The sequence below is a fragment of the Juglans regia genome, chromosome 8 (assembly GCF_001411555.2).
Source record: "Juglans regia cultivar Chandler chromosome 8, Walnut 2.0, whole genome shotgun sequence".
In the NCBI taxonomy this organism is placed as follows: domain Eukaryota; kingdom Viridiplantae; phylum Streptophyta; class Magnoliopsida; order Fagales; family Juglandaceae; genus Juglans; species Juglans regia.
In genome coordinates, this window is record NC_049908.1 from 7,321,624 (window position 1) to 7,336,180 (window position 14,557).

The window sequence follows — 14,557 nt, forward strand, 5'->3', positions numbered from 1 at the left end:
CGAAGAGTGGGCCTGTAGAGAAATGGTGAGGGGTATTGGGCTGAAGGGGCTGTCTCAGCGACGTAAACCGTAACTGGTTCATGACCCACTAACAACAACTATGGGCCAGACCCAAAAGGAAAATGAGTAGACAAGTTCACCTCTATTTCAGCCCGCCAAGAGAACCAAATTTTCGTTATCAACTCTAATTCAATCAGAATTAGAAAGAAGATGCCCACTTAAGAATTAGATTTTGGGTGAGACAAAATATAAAGTTTTTATCTCATATCATCTTATCATTACATATTTTTTAAATTCTCATATAAAATATAATAAATAATTAAATTTTTTTCAAATCTCAATTCAACTTTTTCAAATCTCAAAACAATAATAATATAAAAATATAATATTTTAAACTTTCAAACAAAATACAAAATTCTCATCATCTCACTCTCCAAACTTACCCAGTCGAGACTTTTGTATGAAGGACCCAAGATATCCTTAGAAGATCAAAATTTAGTTTTAAATTTGAAGACCTAGAGTGAAAGAGAGATAGATAAATGAAATAGAACTCACGACATTTAGTGTGATGTGATACTTCCAAATCTCATGCTCTTAGTTATTTTCATTGAACAAATTAAACATATGATACAATATGACAACCATGCGGCACACTTTTTATCCACTCACTCAGCTGCTGCATGTATGGTAATCAGAGCCTTTAAGGACTAGCGTCTGTATTCTCGTCTTCCTCATTACAAAATGGCCATCGAAAAATCCAATCCCACCGTCAACCACTCAGTCATTTCCTCTGCATCTCACTTTATCACTCAAAAACTTACCATAGACAATTATTTATTATGAAAAGCTCAGATCCTTCCATTTCTCATAGGACATCAATTAGAGGGTTACATTGATGGATCTATTTCCCCTCGTCCTTCATCTATTAACGGAACTCCAAATCCAGAATGCACCAAATGGCGTCTCCAAGATCAATTAATTGTTTCTGCCATAAACTCCTTTCTCACCGACACCGTCCTATTCCAAGTTCTATAGTGCACCACTTCTCGCCAAGTCTAGGATACACTCCATGGCATGTTTTCAACTCAAACTTCTACCCACATTATGCAAAGTTGAAACATAGTACCGACTAGCTACTCTAAAAAAAGGGTCTAAAACCATCACTCAATATTTTCATCGAGTTTCATCGCTCTCTGCCTCTCTAGGTGCCGATGGCAAAAATCTCGCACCATCTGAATTTATTACCTATCTCCTCGCAGGTCTAGGTACTGAGTTTGAGTCCCTCGTTACATCCATAACCACACGGCCTGATTCTCTCACATCCTCTTAAGTCTATAGTTATCTTCTCAATTATGAGTCACGGTTGGCTCATCAATCCGAAAGCCTACTTTTTGGTAGTCCTCTTCAAGCCCATGCCACAGTCACCAGGTCACCCACCTCTTATTCAAATCGGAGTCGCGGTCGTCGTGGCTGTGGCCTAGGTCGTGCTCCATTTTCACACGCCAATCCTTTTACCAACCCATCATCCACCAAACCCATGTGTCAACACTGTTACAAAATTGGTCACACTATGGCATCGTGTTATCACCGTTTCAATCAAACGTTCCAGCCTCCTTCTATAGCCTCTCCCACTGTGAACTACACGGCTCACTCATCTTCGTCCATTGGTTCAAATGCTTGATTTCCAGACACAGCAGCCACAAATCACTTCACAACAGATTTTTCTAATCTCAACTTAGAATCAGCTCCTTATCATGGCACAGATCTTGTTAGTATTGGAGATGGGCCAGATGACTTATCGCTTCCCATCTCAAATACTAGCACTGCTCATCTCTTTACTCCAAATGGAAAATTTCTTCTTAGCAAACTTTTACATGTTCCTCAAATCACTTGAAATCTCTTGTCTGTTGTCAATTTTGTTAAGATAATTCTGTTTATTTTGAGTTTCACTCTTCTTGTTTTCTTTTGTGAAGGATTTACAAACTCAGGCGGTGCTCCTCCAAGGTCCTGTTAGGAATGGTCTCTACGAATTTCCCACCATTGCAGACTCTACATCCACTCACTCAGCTTCTGCATGTATTGGTGAAAGGACTTCCTCCAACATATGGCACTCACATCTTGAACACCCTTCCCCTAGAACCGACTACACATATGACTTAAATAAACTGGCATTTTTAAAGAATCAAGAGTATTGAGGCCCTTTTTTTATTTTTCAATAATTATAAACTGATGTGGTTTGATATGGTACGTTAGATTGTAAAATTTTAACGTATTCATGACACATGTCATTTATGGGTTTACTTTTGTGAAATTTATTTTTATTTTATTGAGTAGACCGAATTTAACTCTCATAAAGAGTATATTTCAAAACCACCGTTGTTCGAACTTGAAGTTAAAAACAAAAACAAACAAAAGTGAAAATAAGAAGAATGAGCAATTTCACCCAATATTAAAATTCCATATCTTCGTGATACACTGATACATACCCTACCCTGCTCTTGACTAAGTAAATTGAAAATATTAAATTTCATATCTTCTTGTTGCTTCTGAAATGCCGCTAACCAAGTGGCCGTCGTTTAATTAGCACCTCCTACATCCAAACAAAAAGATAGGGTTTGAAGAAAACTTTCTAATTATAAGGTTTGAGATCAGGACTACTTCCACAAGATCATAAGGTTTGAGAGTTTCAAATTATCTGATTATTAAATACACTTGTGACGTTGTTAATTAGATAAATATAAATTATTAAATCTAATTCTTTTTGGGAATTATTAGATAAATATAGCATCACCACTTGAAATATCTGTATTATTTTCCTTATTAAGAAAGTACGAAAATAAATGTCTAACTTAATTTCAAATAGAGAAACATTAAGTTAATTTAATATTTTGTCGAACATGATCTCGTTTTTTAAAATAATTTATGTTTATATAATTAAAAAACGTGTCTCCATCATGTAATATAATTAATTAACGAATAACATTTTAAAAATGTTATTAAGAATTTTGCTCTGTTTTTTCCTTGTTGCCTTTTTCATGGTAGTTTCTCTGCCGGCATATCTACCACTGTTATATATATATATAGCACAATTTTCATGCCTGATTTAAAGCCCTGCATATATATATATATATATATATATACTTTAACCATAAAATGATTATATAAAAATAATCTTATAAATTAATATGACTTGATGTGATTCGTTAAATTATAAAATTATTTTTATTATAAAATAAATCTAACAAATAAGATGAAACTACATTAATTTATATGATTATTTTTATATAATTTATTTGTAGATATAGTAATCGTCATATATTTATAAGTGTGTGTGTGCGCGCCTCATGTGGTATGCCTGACTTGTTTGACTTCATCGAAAATCAAATTTGAGCAGTCCAAAACGTATTAGTAATCTTCATTAAGTAAGAGAAATACAGCTAGCTAGCCGTAGTTGATTCATATTATATATCAAAAAGTCCAAAACATTGACCGTTTATAATTTCCACGCCATATGAACACGGATTCCGACAATGGTGACAACGAGATGAATACTATTATTGGTCCAAAAACTCATGCATCTCAAGAGATATACATGGTGGACTTATTCATGATTATTATCTTTTTGAGTATTACTATTTATAATTCTACGTATCATAATTTTTGTTTTATTTTTAAAATTTTTTTTGATTTTATTCTTTTTAAAATAATTTAATTATTCTATTCATTATTTATATACCACATATTTGATAAAAAAAAAAATTAAAAAAATTATAAAAAAAATAATGTATAGTGTATAAAATTTATGAATAGAATTTTTTTTTTCTTAATTAGCTGGGAAAGGAATTCATGGGGTCGGTGATCATGAATGGCGATCTTAATTAATATGAAAAGTCAAAAAAACAATCTAGCAGCAGCTAGCATTCACCGCGCAATCTTCTTTAAAAATAAAAAATAAATAAATACGAAACTTATTAAAAATAATTAATTTTTTAATAATAAAATTTATTATTTTTTAAAAAGATTACTCAAGAGTTACGCATCATTCGGTCTATCTATAATTAATCATATTACATATGCCTCACCTATATATCCTCTTTTATGTCACAGTGGCATCCAGTAATTAATCTATCATGCGATTTGTGTAGAAAAAAGATGGGCCACCAAGAAACAATATTGACACAATATCAGCATGCATGTAGATCAATTGGAACTCAACTTCCAACCTGGTTTAAGAAGCTTTATTTACGCGTCATTTCATTTAAAGACAGTATAGAGATTCATCATCTCATCTCCCATCATCTCATAATATGACATTAAATGATAGGTTTACAAGTAAAATGTAATAAATAATTTCTAATCACCTAATACTACATCATAGAATGATAAAAAGATGATAAAAATTAAGATGATGAATAGGATTACTCGCATGCATACCATTTTAAAATGATCATATTAATATATATAGCTCCCAAAAAGGAAAAAGGTAAAAGAAATTAAGGAAGGTTTCTACGTACGGCCAGTCGATATTGCTTATAATTAGACTGTGGGTTAAAACACTGGATGCAGACAGAATTGAATTTGGTAGCGTGCAAGAAGCGTACGTGTATATACATGCATGCATCAACATGGGCTAGCTGTGCTATTTAATTCTGGTGGGTGGAGAAAGCTTGCTCAGTCGGTCACAACATCTTCTTTGACGCCTGCATCTCTCTTCTCCTGATCTCTTCGATCTTCTCTCTCTCTTTCTCTTTCTCTTCTTGACAACGTCAACAATATAGAACCTCAAATCACCCTTATTGCATATATAAAGAACTTATCATTGAGGAAGAAATTGATCAAGTTCTACACCATGGAGAAACAGGCTAAACCAAAGAACAAGATCTTGAAATTTCTACCGAGAGCAGCTTCAGCTGTAGTAGTCTCCTTCCAAAACCCTCCATTCAGCCCAAGTAGAGATAAGATCAGATTATCGGAGATATATACAAGCAAGCTTAAAGCTGCTCATCATCATGCCGGCAGAGGATTCTCGGGTCCTATCATATCAATAATTCCTCATGAAGCTCGAAGGAAGCCCAAGAATGGAGAAACGACGACGTTTGAAACACAAGAACCCACTTCACCGAAAGTCTCGTGCATGGGCCAAATCAAGCACAAGAAAACCATCAAGAAAGCTAAGCTAATTGCCTCGCTCCCTAGAGATCATCAACTGAAGGCAGCCGTGTCGTCGTCTTCTCCTCGTGACCTAAAGAAACATGCCTCGGCGATTCGGAGGATCTTTAGTACCAGTGCAAAAACCGGTAGGAACTCGGATGCTTCTGCTGCTGATCAGAAGCCTGCTCACGATAGAGCGCCTTCTTTGAGTCAAATGAAGAGGTTCTCGAGTAGACGTGATTCGTTGCCTGATTTTGAATGGACGGCTCAGATTATGCCGATAGACAAGGTTGATCACCGGAACTATTACTCGGATGAAGAAAGAGAGCAAGAAGAAGATCAGGAGGAAGAAGAAGATCAGGTCATAATTCCTTTCTCTGCACCTATAATGATGGTAGGTGGAGGAGTGCCTTTGCAGCCAAGAAAAGAAATTAACCTGTGGAAGAGAAGAACCATGGCTCCACCTATACCTCTCGAATTAAGTTTGGTCAGGGCAAATTGATATTATTTTTTTCTTGTTTTACATAGATTCTTGGTTCGATTCAAATATATGAATGAGATCTGAAGGAAACTGTAACGGGCTTGATCATGTGCATCCTCATTAATTCATGCATCATGTATATAGATGAATGTTCAAACAAATATACTTTCAAATATTTCTACGCCGGCCGTTATTCTTTACTTTTTGCTTCTGGGACTTGCTTTGATATCTAGTACGTACTATAAATCTGGGTCTATTTAACAAGCTGCTTACCATAAATTTCAAAAGATAAAATAAAAAAGAAGAAGAACAAGCTAACCATTGTCAAGTTACTACAAAAAAAAATAGACATTTATGATCCGTTATTTAAGATAAAAATAATTATTTATGACGAGAATATATTTATTTTATACGTATATATTTTGATCTAACAATATGACTTAATTAGTATATATATATATACATACTTTGAGCGGATATATAAAAGCTATGAATTAATTAGGTAAATTCCAAACCAACATTGTGACAAGGGAAAATTAGAAAACATAAGATCAATGTAACCTCCATAGTGAACCATCGCATGTATAATTTTCATATATAGGGATGATTTTAAATTGGTGGTCTTCTTGATCTGATCCATTTGTCTTTTGACAGCAATATCTATGATCCAGATGTGGTGTAAAATATAGTTTTAGTTTTACACTTTCGAACAAATTAAATTTGACTCATCAGTCTCATTATATATTTTTATTTAGAATATATTAATGATTTATATTTTAAATGTTAAAAAATAAAGTAAAATATAGTCACTAACATAGAGTGGTGATCAGAACCACTCTTAAAGGTGGCCCGTCACACCACAAATTAATTGGATGGTCGATCGGGTACCCTTGGAGGTGTTGTAGCAAAAATTAACAAAATGAGTATTGTAAATAAAATTATAAATACACGTAATATTACTCATTTTTTAATATTTAGAGTGGGTCTTTTTATTATTCGATATAATTATTTATCAGTTTCTTTATTAAATTAAGAATATAAAACGCCTGATTTCTACTACGACCAAGGTTCTTTTTTTATATTTTCATCGGATCTTTTTGTGAAGTCCCAAGTTTTTGCTTTTGCATAGGGAATTTAATTGCTAGCAAACGCGACAACACTCTTGAATCTGTCTCTGGTGCCAGTTAAAAGACAAATTGGAAAATTAAAAAAAAAAAAACAAAAATGAAATAAATAAATGTTTATAGAAAGCTAAGGCTAGAAAAGGTTTTGCGTAGCGGCACGCAATGCCAATGTTGACTAATTACAATTTACAACTTCTATACAATAGAGTAAACTAAAATAATGAAAACTAACACCGGCCGTTGGATTATATATGGGCATAGAGATTGATATGAAAGGGTTTTGGATACATTGCGTGAGAATCTAATTTCTTTTGCTCAAATTCATGCCCATAATTGATTATTCTTTTCATGTTTGTATAAGATGATGGTTGAATAGTGAGTCGAGATAAAAATTAAAAGTTAGATAAAATATTATTTTTTAATATTATTATTATTTTGAGATTTGAAAAAATAGAATTATTTAAAATCAACTGATCTGAATCTAAAAGGGACTAAATCGATAATCTTATTCCCAATCGTGACAACAATTCCTCCCGATCTTAAACTACTATCTGATAAGGACTGAAAAAATGATTCATTTGCATTAATTAAGATTAAAACCAAGAAATAAAACAAGGAGACCGCTCGAAATAATTAAAAAAACGTGGGACAAAACAAATTGCTATTTCTCTTTTCTCCTTGGACTGCTCTAATAAATTGTCAATTTGGCATCGGACTGCGTTCGGTTATTCAGAAGTGTTAAAGCAATTTTATATGATAAATTATAAAATTAAATCACATAATTTTGTATCTTTTTTATAATAAAAATAAATTTATAATTTAATGAAACACATCAACCCATATCAAAGTGTGAATTTACGTTATTGAAAACCGGTATATTACCAAGCGGACCTTAACAAAAACCCCGGTTGAACCACAAGCGTGAATGCTAAAATATAAATTTAATTCTTTGAAGTTTTTAACTGCAATCTAGAAAATGAAGTCGCAGGCTCCACACCGTTTATTAAGAAAAATAGAGCTCATCGTAAACCTTAAAAAAAGTACAATTTTTTTAAAATAGATTTCGTTTGTATTCGTAATTCATCTCAACCCACTTCAACTCAACTCATCTCATCTCATCATTATAATTTTTTAAAATTTTAACACAAAATATAATAAACAATTCAACTTTTTCAAATTTCAAAACAATTTTTCTAAATTTCTACATAAAATATAATAAATAATTTAACTTTTATTCTACTATTCATGCATAAACCATCTTAACCCATCTCAACTCATCTCTAAATCCAAACCACTCAACTAGAGAAATGCTAGTTACAAATTTTAAATAAACAAGTTATATACAAGTTATTTGTAAAAAAATAAATTTTTATTAATAAATAATAGTTTTTTTTCTTAATTTTTTTTAAGTAAAATCTATTTTTTTACAAAGACTTGTCTATTTAGAGCTCTCTTTAAGTATAGCCTACTTTTTGCAAACCAAGTTTAAAACTATACAAATTATTTATTAAAATGAAAAACAAAACCTATATATATGCAAACAATTATAATTTATACCGTTATAGACAAAACTTTCATGAGTTTTTCATTTTAATCTTTAGTCATATCCAATTTCATTTATAAAGTAATACAATCATCAAGATTTGCACAACCAAATCCACTTTGCCTCACTTGGTTTTAAGTGACTATATATAGATATAATATAGATATAGCTATATATCCTAAATAAAAAGAGTAGGAAGAGATAATTTCGCTATTCATCGTGACAGAATTAATTGATTCTATGTTACACGAACTCCTTGGTATCGAAGGATCTCACCAATAAGCTCCCCCTTACCCGAACCCACGTACCTTCCGCAAATCTCACCGTCTCTGATGAACAAAAATGTGGGCACCTGCACCACGTCCATCTTCTTCAAGAACTGCATGCAGCTCTCGTTTTCATCTCCATTCATGCGTGCAAAAACCACCGTTTCCGTCATTTGCCTCGAGAGCTTAACCACCGTCGGATACACCTTCACGCATGGCCCGCAATGCTTCAACCCCACATCAAGTACTATCAGCTTGTGATCAACCTTGTGATCTTCAATCAATTTCTCCACATCCTCCCTGCTATGCAGTTGCTCCACTGCAGAATGGTTATCTCCATAGTATAATACATCTCCCATGAGCACATCTGGACGAATACCATCCTCTTCGTGGATTTTCTCCATGTTCTTGTAAAAGCTAAAGTGCGGAACTTTTTTAATTTTTTCTCTCTTGCAAAGTTCCCTAGTTTCCCCCGTTTCATCACCCATTACCAGAAGGAATTCAACGTCGCTGCATGTCCGGCTGAGGTCCACCATGAATGGGTAGATTTTACTGCTCCGGTAACTGTGGCTGTCCTCGTACTCTACCACTACGAGCTTGTTTTTGGCCATTCTGAGGGATTCATCGAATTCTTCTATGCTGTGTACTTGCTTTACTCTATCTTTAGCTTTAACCTGTTCAGTACCTGATGCGGCTGCTGCCTTTGTGACAAAGTGTGTTCGGCTTGTTAAAAGTTTTCTTGGCAGAGGCTTGGGATCAGACACCAAGGGCAGAAAGGAACTATGGAAGCAGAGAGAGTTGATTTTAGGGATGGTGGCGAAAGAAGAGAGCGGTTTGAATAAGAAGCTTGTAATTGCGGCCATGGAAAACAGAGAGAGGCTAGCGTCAGGTCTGTTTGGAGATGGGATTTCAGAGATGGGACTGATGATCAAGAGATGGAGAGATGCAGAGTGAGAGGGTGCAAAACAGACATGGATTTGGCATGGAGTCTCGTTGAGCAAAAATCATATCCACTTGCTCGGTTTGTGTGGTTCAACGTAGTCCACGTGTACGAGTCCATTTGGGGACATTACTAGATATTATTATTGTCACTGCAGTCTACAATAAGAAGAGAGCATGTTCTTTTTCATTTGCTCTAGGATATTCCCCTCCCCACAAAAATATCATATTCTAAGGCTGTGTTTGATCGTACCTAAATCTAATGGCGTTATAAAAGGCCTGTTACCTGTAGATTTTGTTGGACAGTGAAAGCCCAGGAAACAGCCTATCATGAAACAACTCATTCATAATACTAACCATATTCTTTTGTTTCTTAGGGGAGCCTTTTATTGGGTTAATGTGCATGTTCAAATGTTTTGCCGAGGGAGCCCAATAAGGCAAGACCGAGAAGATCAAATGGACCCTTTGTTAATATGTCCATATATAGGAACATTGGGTTCTGGTGGAAAGCTCAAGCTGTGCATTTCTTCAATGACCAAAAAGGCAAAAATAACGATAATAAAAGGCAATTAAAAAGTTGCCAACAAAATTGTAAGTTGAGGAAAAGCAAAGGACAGAGAACACCAAACACCAAAAGATTTCAAGAAAGATTTAGGAATAACAGCTCTTGAAAACCAGAGCACTAATTTCTTTTTTCTTGTTACCTATGAGCTCTATGGGGAATGTTGTTTAACGGTTCATATTCATGTGTTCAAAAGGCAGTTAGTTGTCTTGATTCTAATTGCCAAACATCGTGAACATACATACAGCTTCCTCATCCTTGCACATCTCGGTCTAATCAAGGTAAAAGCGAACCGGAGGCTTAACTACTGAAGATGAGAACTGAAACGGAGGATCAAAGCCACGTGCAGCTTTATTCCTACAATTACACCTCTGTGTCTCTCATTATGATTTGGAATCTCTCTCTCTCTGTTAATTCGGCTGCTACCTATAGCTGTAATGGTATATAATCTTAGTAATGATTCCTAAAAGGCAAGCCTGCTGCATCTAACGATACAAAGTTGTGTAATCTCGAAACTGTTTCTGAAACAGAAATCAAAACGATACAAACTCGTGTTACACCCAGGGATTCAGATCACGAACGAGTTTGTCCATTCAAACTCGTGTTAACCAATTGGAAGAAATAAAGACAGCAAAAGTTTGGAAGGAAACATTGCCCCCACATGTCCTCCACTTTCTGGTTCTTCCGTAGTAGTTAAAAAAATCAAAACAAGACAGAAAAGTCGAGCAGAACTGGTCGGGGTTCTGACAATTAATAATGCAAAACATGACAGCCAGAAGAGGTGCATGAGTCAAGCCCATTGCAGAACACCAAAAACATTACTCAAACGCAAATAGCAAGGGTCTCCTATCTCTACCATCCATGTGCGCTCCACGCCATTCCTCGACACTACAGTCTACACCATCTGAGCAAAGTCCGCCTCTTCTCGCGCACATTAATGAATGACTCTGAAAGCATAAAGTCCTCCTTGACAGACGCTCTTTTTCCTCCATTTTATTATTATTATTATTATTAATTAACCAGCAAAAGCAAACAAGGAAAGGAAAAAAACAAATATCCGAAAGAGTCTGTGATTTCCATGTAACGTGGCGGACAATCCGAGGAAGAGATTCCTCACACTTCGAGTGGAAAGATAATCAGGGCAGCTCCATTTTACACTTCCATAGGCTAAAAAAGCCTAAACTTTTTATTGAAAAGACACTGCTAATGATCAAAGATGCCCAAATATTATAAAAAGTTCAAAACTTCAAACAAAGGAACTATCACAGAGTAAGAAACCAGGATTCAACCACGAGATTAAACAAAATTCGGCAAAAAAGAAATGCAAAGATCGAAAATAATTGAAATCGGGTGAAAAAAAATTAGGAAAAGACCTAAGCAAAACTAAAAGCAACAGGCGGTTGGAAAGGGAATTGGCGGTACTGGAACTGAGGAATATGAGGTGGTTACATCGTCGATCGTTGATTAAGACGATGCCGGTGACTCGGGCTTTCTGCAGAGGATCATGTGCATCGGAGAAAAAATTCCGGAATCACCCCCTCGGGTCAAATAGTCGGCAGTCACGAACAGCATCTCGTGCACATCGACCGTGCCTTTGGGCGCTATCCCCAAGGCCGAGAGTACAGTGACCACAATGTGGTTCCTCCAGTAGGCGATCCTTCCCATCTTCAACCTCGTCCACCACGGTTGGGCCGGCGGCTTAGACAGATCACTCTCCTTCACGATCTCAAACCCTACCTTTCTCGCCGTCTCGGCTATGTCCGCGTAGCTTCTGAGCCCCGGTAAGGCGTCCCCTCTCTCAATCCCCTGGATGATCTCCACGTGCTCCGGATTTTCGGCCCTGAACTTGTCCGTCGTTACCCACTCGTACGACACGTAGAGTGATCCAGGCTTCAAAACCCTAAATATCTCGGCGTACACCTCCTCCAGCTTCGGCGCGTGACAAGTCGCTTCAATCGAGTAAGCACCGTCGAAGCTGTTGTCCGGAAATTGCATCTTAAGGAAGTTACCACACACGACTTCGCAGAGCGAATCCAAGCCTGCCTTCTTGTTATGCAAACGAGCGCGATTCACTTGGTAATCGTTGATCGTTATACCCACGACCTTGGCGCGGGAGTGGGCGGCGATTGCACGCATGGGCCCGCCGACGCCGCAGCCGACGTCCAGAATTCGATCTCCTGGCTTGACATCGATGAGATCGACTGCCATCTCCTCGTGAAGGCGAGTCGCATCGCGGTGGGACTTCCCAGGGATTGAAGGGGAAAAGTGGAAAGACTGGCCCCAACCCCACTCGTATATGTCGGTGACCAGGTTGTAGAAAGTGTCGACGAAGTCAGGAACTTTCTCGGTGGTTTCAATCTCTTTGGGGCGGCGGAAGAATGACCAGTATTGCTTGTAGTTATCTTGCACATTTTCGGCAGAGATGGAACCTCCCGATAGATCGACTGCTCGTTTTCCCTTCTGTTCGGCGGGACCCAGAATGCAAACGAACCAGATGAGGCCACCGGCAAGCAGAGCCCCGGTACAGAAGAGAGCAAGAGAGTCCATTGAATTGAATTCAGAGATGAGAGATTCAGATGAATGTTTTGATCGCTTTTATTTGAGTTCAAAGATAAATGTTGAGTCAACAAGTCTTCCGGACAAATACTTACACGCGCAAAGCGCGTGGATCAAACGTCTGAGCTGAACACGTGGTCACGGAATTGATTTGGGCAATGCTATCATTTCTCTTGGGCAAATATCGGATCTTGGCCCTTCTGTTTTGGGTTTTTGCTTTTTCGTCGGCTACATTTTTCTTGAGCTCAGGGGTGGGAATCGGCTCGGGACAGAGACAGTTGGCACCGAGAAACGGGTTTAATTAGTTTTCAGGAATAAAAAAGAAACAGATCAAATACAGAGATTATTAAATTTACAGTATTTAACGTTAATATTTATACTGTTTCTATGTATTATTTAATACGTGGTATTTATAAATTGTCTTTTATCTTTCTTTAAATTGTAAAATGTTCCAATCAATCAGTTGTAAAGAATTTTAGGCCTCATTTGGAGATTTATTTCAGAATATTTGTAAATAATAGTTAAATCGTTTGAGTAAAGATTTTTTATTAGATTTAAAAAAATTTTAAAAAAATATTATAAAATTATAAAATTATTTTTTTTAAAATTTAAAAAATTTGTATTTTTTATGTATTTTGATTAGAAGTTTGAAAAAATTATAATAATTAAATAATAATTAGATGAAACATTTTAAAATCTAAAATTCGAAAGTATTTTTTTATTGATGTTTTTTATATCTGAAAATATATAAGAATTTATTGTTACACAAACAATGTTTTTTTTTAATGGAAAACAATGCTTTTTTTTACGGGAGTCACGTTGGAACCATTATATAGAGCGAAAACTTCTCAATTTTAAACAATATACAATCTCATATACCACACACCCTTATCAATTAACAAGAAATATCACAAAGTAGATGTTAAATCTCTATTCCATATTCTTAAATTCATTGAATTTGATAAAATTAACACTGTAATCTTAAGATTTGTATCTCAACTCACTGACTTTAGAATGCCTTGTAATACGTTCAGCCTGCATGCATACTTTTGAGAATTATTTTTCTTTATTTCGGACGAATCTTTTCCCTCAAATATAAAAGCTTCCCTAATTGTTACTCTTTGCATTGTTTTCTAGGAATTAACACGTACGAGTGATATTTCAATTTTCGTTGGCGAGCACGTTCATGTGTACATGTATGTTATTAATTCATTGCAATAATCTTATGTTTTTTTTTCACTTTCCTTCGTGCTCACACATTTTTGTGGCCTTTTTAAACTTTTCATTGTCTCTCTGTCTTTTTTTTTATTCAATTTTTTTTTTTTTTGTATTGCTTCGCTTTAGTTTGCAAAATATTTAGAAAAAGAGAAATGATAAGCTTAGAACCCTTTTACCACATCTTTATTACTCATATATATATATATATATATATATATATATATATTTTAAGTATTTTTTTAACATCTTTAATCATCAAGAAATTTTTTTAAAAATATATAATTTTACTAATAGTCACTTTCTTAATTATTAAAAATTTTAAAAATAAAAAATAATAAAAAAATAGTAGAAGAATTTTAAAAAATAAATAATTACAAAAATACATATGCTTTTGTCAGTTAACTATTGCAGGAACTTCAAACGTTATATCGATCTGCATGTACTTGTACGTTTTTGTTGGTTAGTTTCATGAACGTATCAAAGACAACACGCATTATTTTGTAGATTAGAGTACAGGGAAAGTGAAGTTATTTTGAGTGGGAAATCCTGCATTGGTTATTCCACGAGCTTCCACGGTTGTTGTTTGTCCGATCGAGTTTATCATCGTCAATGTTAGAGCATGTCACGTAGCAAAATCAGGACAATTCTTACATTTTTTACCGTCTAAATATTGGGACTAAAGAGAACCAACACATTTGAGAACCACAACGGCGACTC

The 14,557-nt window shown here is 35.2% G+C and overlaps 3 protein-coding genes across 3 annotated transcripts; 1 reads left to right on the top strand and 2 right to left on the bottom strand.

Moving 5' to 3' along the window:
• Nucleotides 1–4,479: 4,479 nt before the first annotated feature.
• Nucleotides 4,480–5,824, top strand: LOC109013950 (uncharacterized protein At1g76070-like). Its single transcript, XM_018996225.2, has one exon. It carries the CDS (start codon nt 4,850–4,852, stop codon nt 5,651–5,653), a length of 804 nt encoding a protein of 267 aa, XP_018851770.1. The 5' UTR covers nt 4,480–4,849; the 3' UTR covers nt 5,654–5,824.
• Nucleotides 5,825–8,337: 2,513 nt separating this feature from the next.
• LOC109013949 (thioredoxin-like protein CDSP32, chloroplastic) lies at nt 8,338–9,572 on the bottom strand. Its single transcript, XM_018996224.2, has one exon. It carries the CDS (start codon nt 9,426–9,428, stop codon nt 8,538–8,540), a length of 891 nt encoding a protein of 296 aa, XP_018851769.1. The 5' UTR covers nt 9,429–9,572; the 3' UTR covers nt 8,338–8,537.
• A 1,652-nt stretch (nt 9,573–11,224) lies between these two features.
• Nucleotides 11,225–12,824, bottom strand: LOC109013948 (24-methylenesterol C-methyltransferase 2-like). Its single transcript, XM_018996223.2, has one exon. The coding sequence runs from the start codon at nt 12,611–12,613 to the stop codon at nt 11,531–11,533; it is 1,083 nt and encodes a 360-aa protein (XP_018851768.1). The 5' UTR covers nt 12,614–12,824; the 3' UTR covers nt 11,225–11,530.
• Between the last annotated feature and the right edge of the window lie 1,733 nt (nt 12,825–14,557).

Coding starts and splice junctions, on each gene's coding strand:
- LOC109013948 (XM_018996223.2), bottom strand. CDS start 12,613: ATGGACTCTCTTGCTCTCTTCTGTACCGGGGCTCTGCTTGCCGGTGGC.
- LOC109013950 (XM_018996225.2), top strand. CDS start 4,850: ATGGAGAAACAGGCTAAACCAAAGAACAAGATCTTGAAATTTCTACCG.
- LOC109013949 (XM_018996224.2), bottom strand. CDS start 9,428: ATGGCCGCAATTACAAGCTTCTTATTCAAACCGCTCTCTTCTTTCGCC.